This window comes from Hemiscyllium ocellatum, chromosome 31 (genome assembly GCF_020745735.1).
Source record: "Hemiscyllium ocellatum isolate sHemOce1 chromosome 31, sHemOce1.pat.X.cur, whole genome shotgun sequence".
NCBI classification, from domain to species: Eukaryota; Metazoa; Chordata; class Chondrichthyes; order Orectolobiformes; family Hemiscylliidae; genus Hemiscyllium; species Hemiscyllium ocellatum.
Genome location: NC_083431.1, coordinates 11,668,030 through 11,686,194, shown reverse-complemented (window position 1 = coordinate 11,686,194; position 18,165 = coordinate 11,668,030). Strand labels below are relative to the sequence as shown.

At 46.3% G+C, this 18,165-nt stretch overlaps 1 protein-coding gene across 11 annotated transcripts in view; it reads left to right on the top strand.

Annotated features, from left to right (window-relative positions):
- msi2b (musashi RNA-binding protein 2b) overlaps positions 1-18,165 on the top strand; it is a 556,019-nt gene that overhangs the window by 525,771 nt on the left and 12,083 nt on the right. For 6 of the 11 annotated variants that reach the window (XM_060848361.1, XM_060848365.1, XM_060848359.1 and 3 more), the window contains 2 exons: positions 11,440-11,502; positions 14,010-14,218. In XM_060848361.1, the coding sequence (XP_060704344.1) occupies positions 11,440-11,502; positions 14,010-14,218 (272 nt within the window). The remainder of the gene's footprint in view (positions 1-11,439; positions 11,503-14,009; positions 14,219-18,165) is intronic. The other 5 variants (XM_060848367.1, XM_060848364.1, XM_060848366.1 and 2 more) reach the window with 2 other exon arrangements.

Genomic DNA, 18,165 nt, shown 5'->3' with positions numbered 1-18,165 from the left:
GTGCAGGAATTGAACACACGCTGTTGGTGTTACCCTGCATCACAAACCATCTGTCCAGATTAGATTACTTACAGTGTGGAAACAGGCCCTTCGGCCCAACAAGTCCACACCGACTGCTGAAGCACAACCCACCCAGACCCCTACATTCACCCTTTCACCTAACACCATGGGCAATTTAGCGTGGCCAATTCACTTCACCCGCACACTTTTTGGACTGTGGGAGGAAACCCACACAGACACGGGGAGAAGGTGCAAACTCCACACGGACAGTTACCCGAGGCGGGAATTGAACCCGGTCTCTGGTGCTGTGAGGCAGCAGTGCTAACCACTGAGCCACTGTGCCACCCAACTGAACTTAACGTTGATGGTCTATATCAATGTCTAGTATGTATTTCCCTCTCTATATAAATATATACCATCCCCTTGTAGATTAAGTATGCTGGCTGGATTGAACAGGAAACTGTGTTCACACAGTGGCTCCCCAAGCTCCCACTGCTGCTTATGTAAATGGAGTTTGAATCAAGGGGTGACTCCCAAGGTAGGTGCTAGCCGGGAGCTCTCTGCGCTGTTTCCATTCCCATCGCACAATATGAATATCAGAGAGACGCAGCCTGGTTAAACTGCCTCCCATGAAACTAATGAAAGCCCCCTGTCCATTGGGAGGAGGTGGGGGGGATGGAGTTACTGCTGCACAATTTGACAACTGTCAGAATGGGTGAAATTGAAGAGATTCACACAGGCTTTGAGAGCACAATGGACGGCACAGTGGTTAGCACTGCTGCCTCCCACCACCAGAGACCCGGGTTCAATTCCCGCCTCAGGCGACTGTGTGGAGTTTGCACATTCTCCCTGTGGCTGTGTGGGTTTGCTCCGGTTTCCTCCCACAGTCCAAAGATGTGTAGGTTAGGTGAATTGGCCATGCTAAATTGCCCATAGTGTTAGGTAAGGGCTAAATGTTGGGGAATGGGTGGGTTGTGCTGCGGTGGGTCAGTGTGGACTTGTTGGGCCAAAGGGCCTGTTTCCACACTGTAAGTAATCTAAAAAAAAACTTGAATTGATGTTTATTATAATTTTAGTTCATGTTTTCTTTTCACTCCACTCAAAGAAAACCTCTGTCGTTTTCGAACAAGAGAGACGTTTTCTTTGTACATGACGGATTGCATTCCCCGTGTCCTTTGGGAGGTTTTGCATTTATTTCCTGCATGTGCTAAGTGTTGAGGTGTAAGTGGGCTTTGAGTGAATGTCTTTGTGTACTTGCAGTGAGAGCATTCACTCCCCCACACCCGCCAACCTCCCTTGCCATTGACCTGTCTCTCGTGTGTAGGGGAAGATAGTTCAGACAGAGGCATTGCACAAGGGCACCATACAGTGACTCCCCAACTTACTCACAAACACCATGTCCTCAGATCCCCTTTTACTAGTCATGTTCTTTGGGATAAAGTCACAGTCCAATGACTGCATGGTATTACCATCTCACCACGCCCACCTCTCAAAACAGAATGTGACCTTTGACCCAAGTAGAGGTTGCCAACCCTCTCCCCCCAGGATTGCCTTGTAGTTTCTGGGGATAAAAGATGACTGTTCTGGATATGGTGGAGAAGATCACAGAGCAGTGGAAAGACTGGGGTATTTTGATTTTAATTATCTTTGAGTACTTCAAATGATTAGTTGTAAAGTCATCATTGGATAGGCTGGGAGGAAGAATTTTTTGACTTGGTTGGCTGGAGATTCTGTGGCAAAACCTCCAGGAATATGTCCAGTCAGCGTTCGCAATTCTAGATTCATGGCTAGGCAGTGTTCCCTGGTGAGACAGCGCCTCCTTCAGGGTGTTGTTGGATGGCAATATGGTCACTCAGAGAACTGTCAGCATTGATCATTGGTAGCATTGATTAGAGCTCAAACTGAGGGCCTTCCTGTTGACGCATCATGGTGTCATGATAAAGCAACAATATTCACACATTGTGTCTCTGGGATCACCATGTCTCTCTGTCCTCCACTGCCATAATGCTGCTGTATATTGTCCTATAAAGACCTAAGTGGATTAAAGACTGTACACTGCAGTAAACAACAGGCATTCAGGACCCAGTGCTCCAAGGTTCTAGCATTGCTGGCACATGGTTAGACGGTTACAGCAGCAAGTTTTGGGAACGAATCCATTTCACCAGGAGTTGGGAGAAAGATTCCAGCTCCATGTTCTTGCGGCCTCCCATTGCAGTGTTCAGGGCCATCTCCCATCCACAAGTGTAGTTAGCACATAAAAACTAGGTGCAGGAATAGGCCATTCGCGCTCCCCCTCCCAACATTCAATACAATCCTGGCTGATCTCAGTTTGGTCTCAACTCCACTTTCCTTCTCACTCCCCATAAGCCTTCAGCCCGTTATTAATTTAAAGTCGTTTTATCTCTTCCTTGAGTTTATTCTGTGTCTCAGCATCCAATGCTCTCAGGGGCGGGCAGTGAATTCCACAGACTCGTGACCCTTTGAGGGGAGTCATTCCTCCTTATCTCTCTTTTAAGTCAGCCAACCCTTATTCTAAAAACTATCACCTCTCGTGGTGAATCATGATATTTTGCCAACGAGGAGGGAAGGTACAGCAAGTGAGAGAGAGGACAAGTGAGGGAGGTGTCTCAGAGGACTGCTGCCATTGAGGCAGGATTGGGTGCATGATCTTGCAGAACTCCCTTCGGTGCTCCGACTCTCTGTAGAACAAGGAGCTACGCAGCAACTTCATACAGACTGAAATAAGCAGAGCTCTGCACAGGCCAGGTGGGTCGGCTGACCTGTTTCTCTTCACTGAATTATTTTTCGAGGAACATGGGTATTGTACATATGAACATGATTATTTTAACATGTTTCCTGTCCTCCTTTATTCTCCAGCATCTCCGAACTGTCATACAATCTCTGCATCCATCCGCTGACCAACGATATTGATACTGACCCCTTCATTAGGAGCTATTAGTCCATAAGACATAGTTAAAAATCACACAACACCAGGTTATAGTCCAACAGGTTTAATTGGAAGCACCAGCTTTCGGAGCAACTCTCCTTCATCAGGTGACTGTGGAGGACACAATTGTAAGCCACAGAATTTATAGCAAACGTTTATAGTGTGATATAACTGAAATTATACATTGAAAAATACCTTGATTGTTTGTTAAGTCTCTCATCTGTTAGAATGACCATGTTAGTTTCAATTCTTTCATATGTAAATCACAAAACATATGAAAGAAGTGAAACTAACAAGGTATTTTTCAATGTATAATTTCAGTTACATCACTCTGTAAACATTTGCTCTAAATTCTATATCTTACAATTGTGTCCTCCACAGTCACCTGATGAAGGAGCGCTGCTCCGAAAGCTAGTGCTTCTAATTAAACCTGTTGGACTATAAACTGGTGTTGTGTGATTTTTAACTTTGTTCACCCCAGTCCAACACCAGCATCTCCAAATCATAAGACATAGGAGCAGAGATTAGGTCATTCAGTCCATTAAAGTCTGCTCTGCCATTCAATCATGGCTGATAAGTTTCTCTAGCTGAAAATGTGTTGCTGGAAAAGCGCAGCAGGTCAGGCAGCATCCAAGGAGCGGGAGAATCGATGTTTCGGGCATGAGCCCTTCTTCAGGAAAGTTTCTCAGCCCCAGTCTCCTGCTTTCTCCCCGTAACCCTTGATCCCCTTGATACTTAAGAACCTATCTATTTCAGTCTTAAATGTCCTCAATGACGTGGTCCCACAGCCTTCTGTGACAGTGAATTCCATCGATTCAACACTCTCTCGCTGAAAATGTTTCTCCTTATCTCCTTTCTACAGGTCTTCCTTTCACTCTAAGGCTGTGCCCTCAGGTCCTAGTCTCTCCTACCATCTTCCCAACACCTACTCTATCCAGGCCATTCAGTATTCTGTAAGTTTCATTTAGACCCCACCTCTTCCTTCTAAACTCCATCAAGTATAAACCCAGAGTCCTCAAATGTTCCTCATATGTTAAGCTTTTCATTCCTGGGACCATTCGTGTGAACCTCCTCTGGACCAGCTCCAGGGCCAGTGCATCCTTCCTGAGATATAGGGCCCAAAACTGCACATAATACTCCAAACGTGGTCTGACCAGAGCCTGATAATGCCTCAGATTTGGCGTTTCTGCAGTATTTCCATTGAATTCCTTGTTTTCTTAAGTGGGCTAGGTCTTTCCAATCCAGTCTGTTTTCCGTCTGACACAAACTGATGGTCCCAGAGAGTGACAGCTGTCTCTGTCCAAATGAATTCCAGCCTTTGATCACATCTGTCTGGAATTTCCATTGATGTTTTCCCAATCCCCCACTGTAATGCTAACCAGAAACCCTGGGAAAACACAGGTAGTTCTGCTCAATGTTTGTGGAACTGACAGTCAAATGTTGGGAGGGAATGTTCTTGAGAATGCTGGGAGATCACAATGATCATGCCCACAACCAGAGGTTCAGCAGGCTGATGCAATGAGTTGGATTTATTTACAAAATTAGAGAGGAGTTGTAACACATTGGGGATTTAGAATGTCCAGTTCATTAGAACTCTCACCAGCCCTCCCTCAGCAACACACCGTGGAGTCAGAGCCACCCTTTGCAGTGATACAGAGCTGACGGGTTCCTGTACCGGGAGCTTTGGTTGAACTGCCTTCTGAATCCTGCAGGAACAAAAGCGTCATTAATTCCTGGTTTCTTTGAGGAAGTTATGGAGGTATCAGCCAGGAATAATGGAAATACCATATCAGAATTTTGGACTGGCCTTGATGTATGTTTTGGGCGGCACGGTGGCACAGTGGTTAGCACTGCTGCCTTACAGCGCCAGCAGACCCGGGTTCAATTCCCGACTCAGGCGACTGACTGTGTGGAGTTTGCACGTTCTCCCCGTGTCTGCGTGGGTTTCCTCCGGGTGCTTCGGTTTCCTCCCACAGTCCAAAGATGTGCGGGTCAGGTGAATTGGCCATGCTAAATTGCCCGTAGTGTTAGGTAAGGGGTATGGGTGGGGTTGCGCTTCGGCGGGTCGGTGTGGACTTGTTGGGCCGAAGGGCCTGTTTCCACACTGTAAGTAATCTAATCTATGTGAGGTTGAACACAAACCCAGCAACGAATGCCTTGTGAACTTCACCACGTTGCAACCAGATGAACACAGTGAACATCTGTGGCCAATTTAATGAGTTATACACTCATCCTTGATATTGATACCTTAACTCTTTGTGCAAATTCTCAAAAACAAAGCCCTTTCACGGGTAAATTAACATGTAGCCACTTCTGTTTGAAAGGATAGGGCTGTGTTGTATTATTGCTACCTTTAAAAATTAAGATAACAAATTTGGTGAATTGATATTGAACTTAGCGAAACAGAATGTTGGTGTTCATGTACCACACTGGCACCCTGGCACCCTACTTCAACTGGCATATCCTTCCGTTCCTTTCTCCCTTGTGTGCTTAGGGTCATAGAGAGTTACAGCATGGAAACAGGCCCTTCAGCCCAACTTGTCCCTGCCGCCCAGTTTTCACATTTTAAACTAGCTCCATTTGGTCCACATCCCTCCATATGTATCCCATCCATGTGCCTGTTCAAATGTTTCTTAAATAATGAAATTGTACTCACCTCCACCAATACCTCTGGCAACCTGTTCCAGACACTCACCACCCTCTGTGTGAAAGTAATTATCCCCCTGGACCCTTTAGTATCTCTCCCCTCTCACCTTAAACCTATGCCCCCTCGTTTTAGACTCCCCTATCCTGGGAAAAAGCTGCTGGCTCTCTGCCTTATCCATGCCTCTCATAATTTTCTCGACCCCTGTAAAGTCACCCTTCAGTCTCCTACGCTTCAGGGAGAAAAATCCCAGCCCATCCAACCTCTCCTGATAATTCAAACCTTCCAGTCCAGGAGCATCCCAGTAAATCTCTTTCTGGTTTAATAATATCCTTTCTCTAGTCGGGAGACCAGAACTGCACACAGCTGAAAATGTGTTGCTGGAAAAGCGCAGCAGGTCAGGCAGCATCCAAGGAACAGGAGAATCGACGTTTCGGGCATAAGCCCTCAACCAGAACTGCACACAGTACTCCAAATGTGGCCTCACCAACATCCTGTTCCTCCTCAGCTTACATTACTAGCCCTTAAATGGATGTATGCTACTGTCCATAATCAATTCATGTAGCATCAAATTTCACATTGGCATCACTCATTGGGTAAAAAAGATCCTCCTCCCTTCCTGAATGGATTTATTGTGCGCTACCTTATACTTAAAGGTGTTCATATGGATTACACTGTGGTGCACATCTCAAGAGTAACGTGTGCACTTTGTTGCAGGATTTAATCTGCCTATTTTATATGTGTGATCTATCCTCAAGGAATCAAGTTTTAATCCATTATTATTTTCTTTACCTGTCCCTGAGATGAAGGTGTCACTGACAAAACCAGCATTGATTGCCTATCTGTAATTGCCCTGGAGAAGGTGGGACTGAGCTTCTCCACGTGCTGCAGTCCACGTGGTCCATAACGCTGGTCGGGAGGGAGTTCCACGGTTTTGACCCAGTAACACTGAAGGAATGGTGATACATTTTCAAGCCAGGATGCTGAATGGCTTGGAGAGGGACTTGCAGAGTTCCCATGTATTTGCTGCCCTCGACATCTACGTGGAAGAGGTCACGGGTTTGAGAGCTCCTGTTGACTGAGGCTTGGTTAGTTGCCGCAGTGCATCTTGAAGGTGGTCCACACTGCTGCTAATATGCCCCAATGGTGTAGGCATTGGATGCTTAAGGTGCTGGATAGGGCACCAGTCAAATGGTCTGCTTTATTCTGGACAGCATCAAGCTTTAAAGTTCTGCTGGGGTCTCCACTTTGTTGGCAACTAGGGAGTGTTCCATCACACTCCTGACTTGTGCCTTGTAGATGGTGGGCAGGCTTTGGGGAATTACTCTCTTGCTATATTCCCAGCTTCTGCCCTGTTGAGGTTAATGCTCAGCATTCTCCTCTCTGTAGAGCTGGTTGAGATGATGCAAGCCAATTATTGTCCCACCCAGAGACATTTTTCAGCAGCCTTTTCAATGTGGCTGCACAGGAGAACTTCCCCACCCCCTACTGCCAATACCACCACCTTCTGTAAGTGTGGCAGCAGTAGTCACTTTTGCCTTCAAATGGGTTGACCCAGTGCTAACCATCAGAACCAGTCACCTCAATGCCTAGACAATGCTTTATTCAATCTTGCACCTTTGTCATTCCAGTGCTTAATGTACCTTTGATATTCCTGTAAAAGAAAATGTGATGACAATGTTCAATAATAATGACAATGTTCAATCTCCCTGACTTCACACTACGGTTTCCTGGAGGAACCTATATTCAATGTATCTGGTAAAGGCTGGTGACTTCTCAAAGATCCAGCAGGCCCCCAAGGTCATTTTGCTTCCATGGTTACCTCAGAAGAATCCCAAATTCTTTCTTCCTTCCTTGCGTTTTCTGTACCATTCATTATGACGTTGGTGAGTCCTTGCTGAGGTGAGGTCCCACTTGTGTCGCTATCATCACTGCGCGACACAGTCTAATAAGTTGACGCTTTAGTCAAAAGAAGTTGAATGAAGAGCAGGGGTTAGTGGGCAGATAGATGCCCAACATATTCACACAACGCAATTCACACCAGATGAGAAACCAACAATGGCGGAGGGTGGAATGAGTTGCATTTATTTTGACACAATAATAATACGCTATCTCCAGGAAAGTATAAGTGATGGCACCCCTACAGGGTGCCACTAGCGGTAGAGTCACAGTGTTTGGCATTAAGAGTAGGTTAGCAGCTAGAATTTCTGCCTGTTTAATGAATTCTATCTACCTATTAATATCACGAAAGCATTTAAGAGTTGACTTTAATTATATGCATCTATGATAACTGCTGTGCCTGTGCTTTTGTGATTTAATCAGGCACCTCTGAATGCCTAATGAGTCTGTGTGGGCATGTTTCCCTACTGTTTGGAGGTTTAACAAGGTGGTGATGCTGTGGCTGTGATACCTGCACTGCAATTTATGTTAATAGCCTTTAAAAGTGTGTGTGAAATTCAGAGTGGAAGCACAGGAATCCATTTACATATTGTACCAATTAATAATGGCACGAGGGGTAAGGGAATTTCTGTTAGTTGGTAATTGTCCAGGAACACACGTAAAATATGGTGAAAACCTTTGATTCCACCTTGTGCCGGTAGATTTGGATGGTGCTGCTGTCGACAGGGGGGAGAAGGGGTGCAAATGGGCAGGAGCCAATGGTAGCTGCTAAAGCTGGAGAGATTTCCATGCTCACAACACGGCCAGTTGGCCCTTCGTGCGTTCGTCACCTCTTCAGATGAACCAAACTTAGCCACTTAGCAACCCCCTCCCACCCCACCGCAACAATCCCTGCACATTAGACCCCTTCAGTTATAAGTCCAAGTGCCTCTTGAAAGCTTTAAGCCGTACGCTTTGAAAATTGTAGAGACAGCCCGCGGAGCTCTTGCTTTTAACCTGGCCTCCGCACAGAAAGGTTTGGAGCAGTTCTTTCCTTGTTAATCTTCTGTAGCAGCTAGAGTGTGGTGAAGCAGTATCGAGTGCTCCTTCTGCAAGCCTCATCTCCCCAGCTCTCGAACTTGTACCAGATTCGTCACTGTGCAGAACTAGGTGCCTGCAGCTCCAATAACCTGGGACAGAAAATAGTCACCCTCCAGCCCCAACCCAAACCCCTTCATATGTCCCAACACATTTCCCAGCAAGTGGGGGAGTGAGGGTGTGACATGGAATACGATCTGTTTCAGCATAATGGGCATAAATAAGGTGGAGAGCCAAGTTTCTTTCCCCAGGGTAGGGGATTCCAAAACTAGAGGGTCTAGGTTTAAGATGAGAGGGAAAAGATTTAAAAGGGGCAACTTTATCACACAGAGGGTGGTCTGTATATGGAATGAGCTGCCAGAGGAAGTGATGGTGGCTGGTACAGTTACAACATTTAAAAGGCGTTTGGACGACTACATGAAAGATTTAGAGGGATCTGGGCGGGTAAATGGGACTAGATTAGTTTAGGAAATTTGGTCAGCTTGGACGAGATGGACCGAAGAGCCTGTTTTCTGTGCTGTGTGACTCTATTTACCGTTAGCATGACTACCTTTTACTGGCAAGTGTAGCGTGATGGCTAATGGAAGCTTAGGCTAGGAGTTGGCACGTTTCCACTTGTGAAGAGAGTTCAAAGCTTGGCATCCATAATCCAGTCATGAATAAATTCACTAAGGAATTCAGGAGAAGCACCTTTGATTGTGAGAATAGGGAACTCCACCAGGAGATGAACAGCATGGAAGTCAGATAGAGACAAAGAAGCATCATTAAAAGAAGGTGCCAATGATGGGAGATGGGATAGAGACACTTGTGTAAGTGTAGACTAGGTGAGCTGAATGGTCTGTTTCTGCTCTTTTTTATTTACCCATGGGGCATGTGCGTCACTGGCTGGGCCACCATGTATTGCCCATTTCTAGTTGACCACAAGAAGGTGGTAGTGAGCTGCCTTCTTGAACTGCTGCAGTATTAGAGCCATAGAGGTGTACAGCAAAGAAACAGCCCCTTTGGTCCAACTTGTCCATGCCGACCAAATATCCCAACCTAACCTAATCCCATTTGCCAGCATTTGGCCCATATCCCTCCAAACCCTTCCTATTCATGTACCCATCCAGGTGCCTTTAAATGCTGTAATTGTATCAGCCTCCACTACTTCCCTTGTCAGTCCATGTGCTGTAGGGACACTCAACAGTGCTTTTTGAAGGGGAGTTCTGGGATTTGGGAACAGTGACATTAAAGGAACAAATATATTCTTACAGGTGGTTCCCACCTATCTGCTGTATTGTCCTTTGACATGGTTCTGGTCTAAACCCTATGTGAATTGAAATCGATGATGTTGAGCGCAAATCTCACTGTGCTAAGTTGTGAAATTCCTCACAACTCATTATGATCATAGATGATCCTGTCAGCTTACAAACCCAAGAACTCTTACTGCCATGACACACCCAAATGACACATTCAACACTATCCTCGGTCATGAACTGACCAACAGCACCCACTGCCTTCCATCAGTTTTGGTAAGAGATATTGCCCAAATCCTGTGATCAGGTAGCACAATCGCTGTGATCCAGGACTACAAGGAATGGGGTTGGACAGTTGACTGATACCAGTGTTGTTTCTGTCAGACATTGTCACATAATTTTGGTAAGGATTTCAAAAGGGAATGTGTATCTTCTTGAACTGTCCCTCTTCTTAAGTAAGGAATGAGACTCCCATTGGCATGCACTGCAGTGACACTGCTCCCAGCACTCTGGTGTGAGTGGGCATAATGGTCTCACAGTATTGTTAATACTCTGCCCCTGTAACGCCACCTCTAGGCCCTCTTTCTGCTCCAAAAAGGCCTCTGACCTCCCCAGGGTTCAGCTGAAGTAGTTCTGTCCTTGACGGCCCATACCTGGTGGAGGGGTTCTGGGAGATGTAACATGTGGCAGTGGGTTAATTCTGTTTGGGTTTGGGTTTGGGCTTGGGCTTATGGTGGACAGATAGTTGGGACCTGGTATTGCAACGTGACAGAGTGGGAACAACATGAGCAGGCTGGCCATGTTTCAGAGAGTCTTAAGAGGTTTTCTTATGTTCCTATCAAAAACCACCTTTAATTTATATTATGAGCAGTTTGGTGACATTTTTTAAATAGGGGCTTGCAGCCTAGGAAGTTAGTTATTGGGGTGCAGAGGGGTAGGCAGGATGAGGAGACAGGGGAGGTCCAAGTTGCCGGGGTTCCTCAGAAAAGTGTAACCTTCCCTCTGTCCAGAATCAGAGGTTGGTTACAGAGCTTCACGCTCTAGTCAGGTTAGCTGAAGGATAACAGGATGGCACGCTGGCTCAGTGGCTAGCACTGCTGCCTCACAGCGCCAGTCACCCGGGTTCGATTCCAGCCTCGGGCGACTGTCTGTGTGGAGTCTGTATGATTTCACCCCCCACCACCCACCCCCCACGTCCCCGCATGGGTTAGCTCCAGGTGCTCCGGTTTCCTCCCACAGTCCAACTATGTGCAATTTAGGGTGGATTGGTCCAGGGTTGTGCTGGCTGGGTGGATCAACCATGGGATATGCAGGTTGATAGAGTAGGGGGCTGGGTTGGGAGGGAGCTCTTCAGAGAGAATCGGTATGGACCCTAATGGGCCAAATGGCCAGTTTCCACACTGTAGGGATTCTCTCATAATTGGTGGAGGGTTCAATGAGATGATGTGGACCCATTAAACTCAAAATGTGCACACGTTGTGATTGATATTATTGGATGAGGAGGGGTGGGGGAGTTGTGGGTTGGGTGTGGTACTGGGTACAGTCAAACCTGTCCCAATGGTCACCTAGATTGAAGTCACCTGTCTTAAGCAGCCAGTTCTTCTGAGAACCAACAAATTTCTAATTTAATTAAATAGGGTCTGCACCCGGATTAAACAGCCACCTGCTAACGTGGCCACAACCACTGGTAAAAATGACAGGTAAGCAATGTAAGTAAATTGGAACCTGCATCTTAGAAATTAGTTTGTCACCCTGACACACAGTCAGGATCTCTGTCCTTGTGAGGAAGAGGGTGGGGAGGCCGGGGAGGGGGGTGGGCAATGGCACTGTGCACAAAGATCTGATCTTCTTGATTATTCTTCCCCCCCCCTTTCCACTTCCTTTCCCCATCTTCCACCCCCCCCCTCCCCCCCCACCACACTAACTCAGGGCTCCCCAGCCCCCTTGCGGACTTGGTTCAGGCTGGAGGGTGACTGTCTAATGCAGGTTTCGCTGTAAGTGGAATTTGGAATGTCCTTCAGCGGGAATCGTTATTTCCAGCTTTACTTTGAAGCAAGTGGCCCGGGTTGGGTGGACAACGTCTCCCCCACCTCCCCGAGTCTAATAGTTCTACCACTACTTGGTAAAAACTCCCCCTCCACTTCCCTTGGCATTGAAGTTGGTAGCTGGCATTCTGAAGGGTCAGACGCTCCATTGGATTGGATGCTTCCTTTCACCCTCCTTTGCTGCCATGATGTCATCAACACCACGTGCAACACCCGCTTTTGTGAAAGTCCATGTCCTCGAAGTGGGTTTAGATGTGATGTAGCCAGGTTGTAGTGAGGAGCTAACCTCACAGTTGGAAGAGACTTGTAAGAGTTAACAGTCAGCCTCGGAAGATGGATATCTTGAGATACTGCCGTGGAAAAATTAATATACAGGTATCTCAAATCGACCTGTTGTGGCACATCTGCAGAGCAGGCGGGAATTGAATCTAGACCTTCTGGTCCAGAGGGAGGGACACTTGGACTGCGCCACAGAAGCCCCTCAAAATTACCCTCTCCCTTTACAGGAAAACGCTGATGTTGCGATCAGAGTTGTGACAAAAAAACCAGTCAGTTGTCACTTATAGAGCTCGCTTCATCCCAGCACCCCATCCTGGCGTGACCCTTTTGCTTTGATTTGCTTTCTCCCCCTTTGCCCCCATCACCACCTCCAGTGGAAAAGGTCAACTTTGTTGCATTGCGGTTGTTATAGTAAGAGAATTATCTTCTTGTGTAAGCCGTCACCATGAATTGAAGCCCCAACTCTGAACAGATACTTCTGACTTTCCCAAGCCGAGACAGGCCACCTTAAAATCTGAGAAGCAATGCTTTAACTGACAGCGGAAATTTGGAAACATGAGGGAGGTGGCTTCCAAATGCACATACTGCCTTCCCATGGGGTCTTCCAGTGAGGAGATGCTGTCCCTCATGTTAACCACAAACCATGTGACAATGTCAACCAGAGTGGTTCACTTTGAGAAGAAAGACCATTAACAGGAACTCAGTGTTCAAAGGCTGCGTTCAAAGAAAGGGCCATGTACCTCACCGTGATTCCAAACTTCCACTTGTCTGAGGATGTGGTGGCTGTACCTGCCCCATCAATCACCAAACCAACACCATCCAAACCTGAAACAAACACCATCCAAACCTGAGTCCACCACGATGGAAATTCTGAAGCCTTTTGAACATCGCCAAGTGCTGTTTTACCATCGACAGGGTGGAGGGGAATGGGGGAGTTACTGAGAGGTGGGAGGGGATGAAATTAGTCTCTAGCAATTGCAAACAGTACCCAGTTTTACTGTCACATCTGATCTTTACTGTCGACTTGAGCATGGAAGGGGAGCTGATAGGGTGGTGCCTGCAGACTTATAAACTGGCCTGACAATTTGCTATTAGTTTATATTCATTTATATATTTTAAATCTACTCGTTCAGACGTACTTTTGGAGTAGGTGGGACTTGAACCCAGATCCTCTAGCTCAGAGCTACGGACACTACCACTGCACCACAAGAGACCTTTGACTAATTGTATATTTTCTCCAAAGACCAGTTTCACTCCCAGTGTTCTCGATAGTACTTTGGGATAATCATTTCTTCTCCTTTTTGTTGCCGAGCCCCCATGGTGACAGTTTGTTTTTCCTGTGGGGTGTTTCTCTCCTCATTTTGTTTTTGCACTTGATCCAAGCCCTCCTACAAAATGACCAGTTTCCTCACGAGGCCCTAGACTTTCCTAGAACTGTCGGCTCTTTGTGTCTAGACTCTGGATATCGTTCACTGTAGCTGCCATTTTATTAACATGCTGTGTGGTAGAATTCTAGCTCCTTTGTAGTTTGCATGGGTTGTGAATGCTGTCCCGACACGGCCTGATCTAGAGATTGTTATTTCTGCATGAGCATCAGATCTGATGTGACGGAAGGTGTCTCAACATGTGCCTCTTGGTCTTCTCTGTGTTGGATGACTGTGTTACTTGGGGATGGTTGATGGAAGTGGATCGGGGTGCCTCTGAGCTTCCTAGCTGTAGTAATGAGCTGACTATCTATCTCTCGTAAGTACTGCTGTTGTCTTATCGCATGGCCTTGGATTGAGTGTTAGAAAAATGAGGCCTTAGGCTGTCGTAGTGTTTGGCTTTGATTTTGTGCATGCCTTGCTCGTGCCTTATACCCAGCTCTATTCTCTACACACCAGTCCTGAATAGCTACAGTGCTCAACCGAATTATGGCGCCCCCGCTTCCCCAGCAGGCACCAACCCACCCCGACCCGGTGGATTCCCTGGAGCCAACAGTCCAGGCCCGGTCGCTGATATCTATGGTACGGCCAGCCAAGACTCTGGTGTCGGTAACTACATGAGCGCCACCAGTCCCCAACCCGGCTCTGGCTTTGGACACAGCATTGGGGTAAGTGAGGTTTTGATTCACCCCTCCTCTCTGTTCTCCACCATCCACCTCACCCCTCCACTGCCTTCCCTTCTCTCACTTTCTCTCTCTTGTCTCTTTACTTAGCACTTGTTTTCCACCCCTGGCCTAACACAAGCATTTGGTCTGAAACTAAAACCATAAAGAGCTGAGAGACAATCCAACCCTAACCTCTGACCAAGGCTTCTCCCTTCAATAGGTAACCCCACAGGCCAGTGGTCATCTACAAGTGTCATAAACTTACCCAATATTTGAGACATGAGGCCCCAGGCTCTTCTGAGAGGGTCAACAAGGACGTTTTAAAGTATTTGGTTAAATTGGGTGACAATCTAATACAAGAATGATTACATCGAGGAGCTCAAAGCTCCAAGATTTCTGATTGACAGAATCACAAGTGCAGCCTTTAATATCTCTGAAATGCTGCTTAAATTTGCAGCGCACCCTGAAGTGAGATGATCCTCGTGCTAACGATTGTCCCCTCAGCCCACCCCTCTTTGCGACTCAGTTATCCATCTCCATCAGAGCGCAGAGGTGGCCAATCTCCACCTCACAGACGCCCAGGTCAGAGGTTGGGTTGGCTTTCATCTGGAGTGTGTTATCTGTGTCTTCTGAGCAAATGGACATTGTCACATTCTCATTCTTTTTATTTTGTCTGGTGTAAAGAGGTGAACTTTATTGGAAATTGTTCATTTGAAAGGGGTGGGGGTGGAAAATGGGGCTATTTTGAACAGAAAAGTATAAGTGATGTATGTGTGTGGATTTTAAAAGTTCCATTACGTACATTTTGTCCTTTAGCTGTTAAGCCATGTAACAGTAATAATTTTCATATCCATGGCACAGGCGTCCTGTACAGGTATATAAGAAAAAGTCCACGAAGTACAGTTAGGGCACATCATCCTATTGTGGGTGAATCACAATGTCACACTCCAGAAGGTTCAGTAACTCTAATAATTAATACTGAATGTTTGCTGTTTAACTTGCAGTTTTTTTTTAATTAAATGCATGGTTAGCAACATTTGCTTAAAGAAAAGTGAAACAAAAATATTTCTGTCTGAAAATTGCTGCCCGAGTCCCGGCCATGAAACGCAAAACGAGATTTGGAATATTCGGTGGGGTCGTGGGTGCCCTGCTTATTCCATTGCACAGGATCTACAGATACCACAATATTACATGCAACAAGAGAGGGAGGGAGCATGAAAATGTTACCCACAACAGCCCCAGGAAAGCAAAAGACATTGTAGTCAACAGGATCCTGGATATTATACATTACATCCAACAGAACTCGAGGTATATTGAATGTTACACACAAAAAGACCAGGAAAATCTTCAATATTGCAACAGGTTATTCATTACCATAGGACAGTGACATCAAACATATCAAGAAAACCAGGAAACGTTTACTAGACAATAAATCTGGGCTCTCAGACATGTTATCTACACCACGATCATTCTAATTAACTGCTTCAGGGTTGTATGAATGGGTATTGAGATGCTTGAGCTTAGTGTTACTGTGGTTCTCAAGTTGTAGTTGCAGAGGGGGACATTGGGATTTTTCTGATGTAATTAAAAATGCAGGAATAATCACAATCCTCGATCCAATCTGAAAAGAGTATGTTTATGTCATGGGCCAAATCCCCTGTAATATTTCATCAACACAATTTGGAAAATTTGAATTGGCAAGAGACAGAAATGCTTTTGTTGCATTTTCCTTAAGGCTAGTTTAATGAATGATCTGATACTGTGTGCAGCATGTCTGGCTGGAAGATTGCCTTAATGATGATCCTAGTGGGCAGTGTTTGCGTTGGTCTGTGGAGGCTGCGATGTTTAGCCTTCACCTAGAAATGGTTTCTGTCCCTTCCCTTGTATGGTCTTTCTTCTCTACCCTTTCAGTGGCCTATTTGCCCCTACAGTGTCTCGTGCTGGGTATGGTTCGACCGAGGGTGGAGGGCCGGGGAGAGGCACCAATGTCCAGTAGCTGGCATTGTCCCAGCCTTTTTTGATGTCATGTGCACATCTGTTTTACAGCAGGATCAAATGATGAGGGAGTCAAGGTCCTGTCTCATTTTCATTTCTCTTACTCTGGGGTACTGATCACCACCTCCAAGCTCCTTCCTCTCCATGCTTCCCTCACACACAAACTGAGACCTCTGAATTCAGACTCCTGAACTTCCCATTTCGTGTCTCCTGTTGAACTAGGAGCCATTTCAGCTTTTCAGTCAACCTAAGACAGCATCCCACAGTTCCCCTCTTCCCCTCGGTAGGCCCCCGGTGATGACCTCTTTTCCCACCCAACTAAAACCGTTTGAAACATCTTGCCAGAAAGCAGTTCTGCCAAGTCTTGAGCTACCCTGCTCTACATCGAGCCCACGGCTGTCTCAGCAGTCAGTAGCTACTGTCATTTCTCACACAAATAGACAATGAAGTCTACTCAAGAGTCTCATTCATGCACAGTCATCATACCATTAGCTAACCTCTCTGATCCCATCCCTCAACAAAATTATCCTTCAAATAAAGCTGCAGTTCAGAATGAGTCTCCCTGAGGTTTATGAGGAAGTAGCCTGACCTGGAACTGTCAGCTCATGATGTGAATGCTGATATTTCTTTCCTAAATGTTTTCATTGCTAATGTGAACAGAGGACTTAGCAGCAGCAGTAAACCACACAGCCCCAGCTGATCACCCTGCCTTTAATGACTGATTTTATGCCCTCACACATCTTCCTTTCCCTATCCCTATGCCCTTTAATTGAACATCTAATTTGGCTTTGAACATTGTCAAAAGAGTGAAAATCCCTGAGGCACACAATCTCAAAGATTCCTCGTGAAGAAATTTCTCCTCATTTTCGGTTCCAGTTCTAAATTCACCAGTGAAGGGAAACAGCCCTTTTCAATGGCTACCCTATCAAGGTCTTTAAGTGTGGCGCACCTTCCAATGAGACCACCCTCTGTGCATCTTGACTCTGGAGAACGTAGAACCATTCGATTGAATTTTGATCCAGCCAATATAGACCAATGAAATGAAATGCTGTAGCTTTGGAGTTGAAACTTGCCTTTTAACTGTTATGTGTTTGCGTCAAGATGCTGTGCTGAAATATTAGATGTGTTGGCATGAACCCATATTAATCCTGAAGAGAGGCTGTCAGTCCGAGCAAGATAACTCATTGCCAAACCCCAGCGTATCTCAACTGGGCTCTCACTCTGTGGTGACCCCGAAGATATGCGATGGTACATCGGTTTATGACAGAGAGTCTGAAATTCCTCTGCCCACTTTTCCAAGAGGACCTTCGGCCCATTCATTTTGCCAGCATTGAAAGCTGTGCGGGAGGAATGGAGTGACATTTGATGTCTGCTCATTTCCCAGTTGCATCCTATCAGGATCAGTGCTTTGTAAATGGTGTGGTCACCTCCTGGGACTGGGGAACAGCAACTGCTGTTTCCCAATCCCCTCCCCCATCCCTTGCCACAGATTGATTCTGACTCAGGCCCGTGTCCTCCCCACTGCCCCTTCCCATCTCATCCCCATGATGAGTTAAACCACCAGAATCTTTCTGAGATTTTTTGAATCCACGCTGGGCTGCAGGATTTAACACTGAGCTTCCTGGAGGAGGGGGACTCCTGCTGTTTGCTGGGTTTGCCAGCTTAGCAGTGGGGCTGGGCACCAGACTCTGCTTTCTGTTCTGTGCAGGGGGGATTGTGCATATGTCCAAGGGGAGGGCGGAGATAGACCTAAGAGCTCCTTTGGTTGAAATGGCCTACATTGGCTGCCTCTGCAGAATGGACCTTTTGCCCAAATATTGGAGGGTTTTTGACACCCAACAGCAATGTAAGATCCTAGTCACTAGGGTGGGACATAGGGCAGGATGGAGTCAGTGTACGGCAGAAAGACTAGTCAGCCTTGTCCATCAGTACTGAACTCAGCAAGCCCAGAGTTC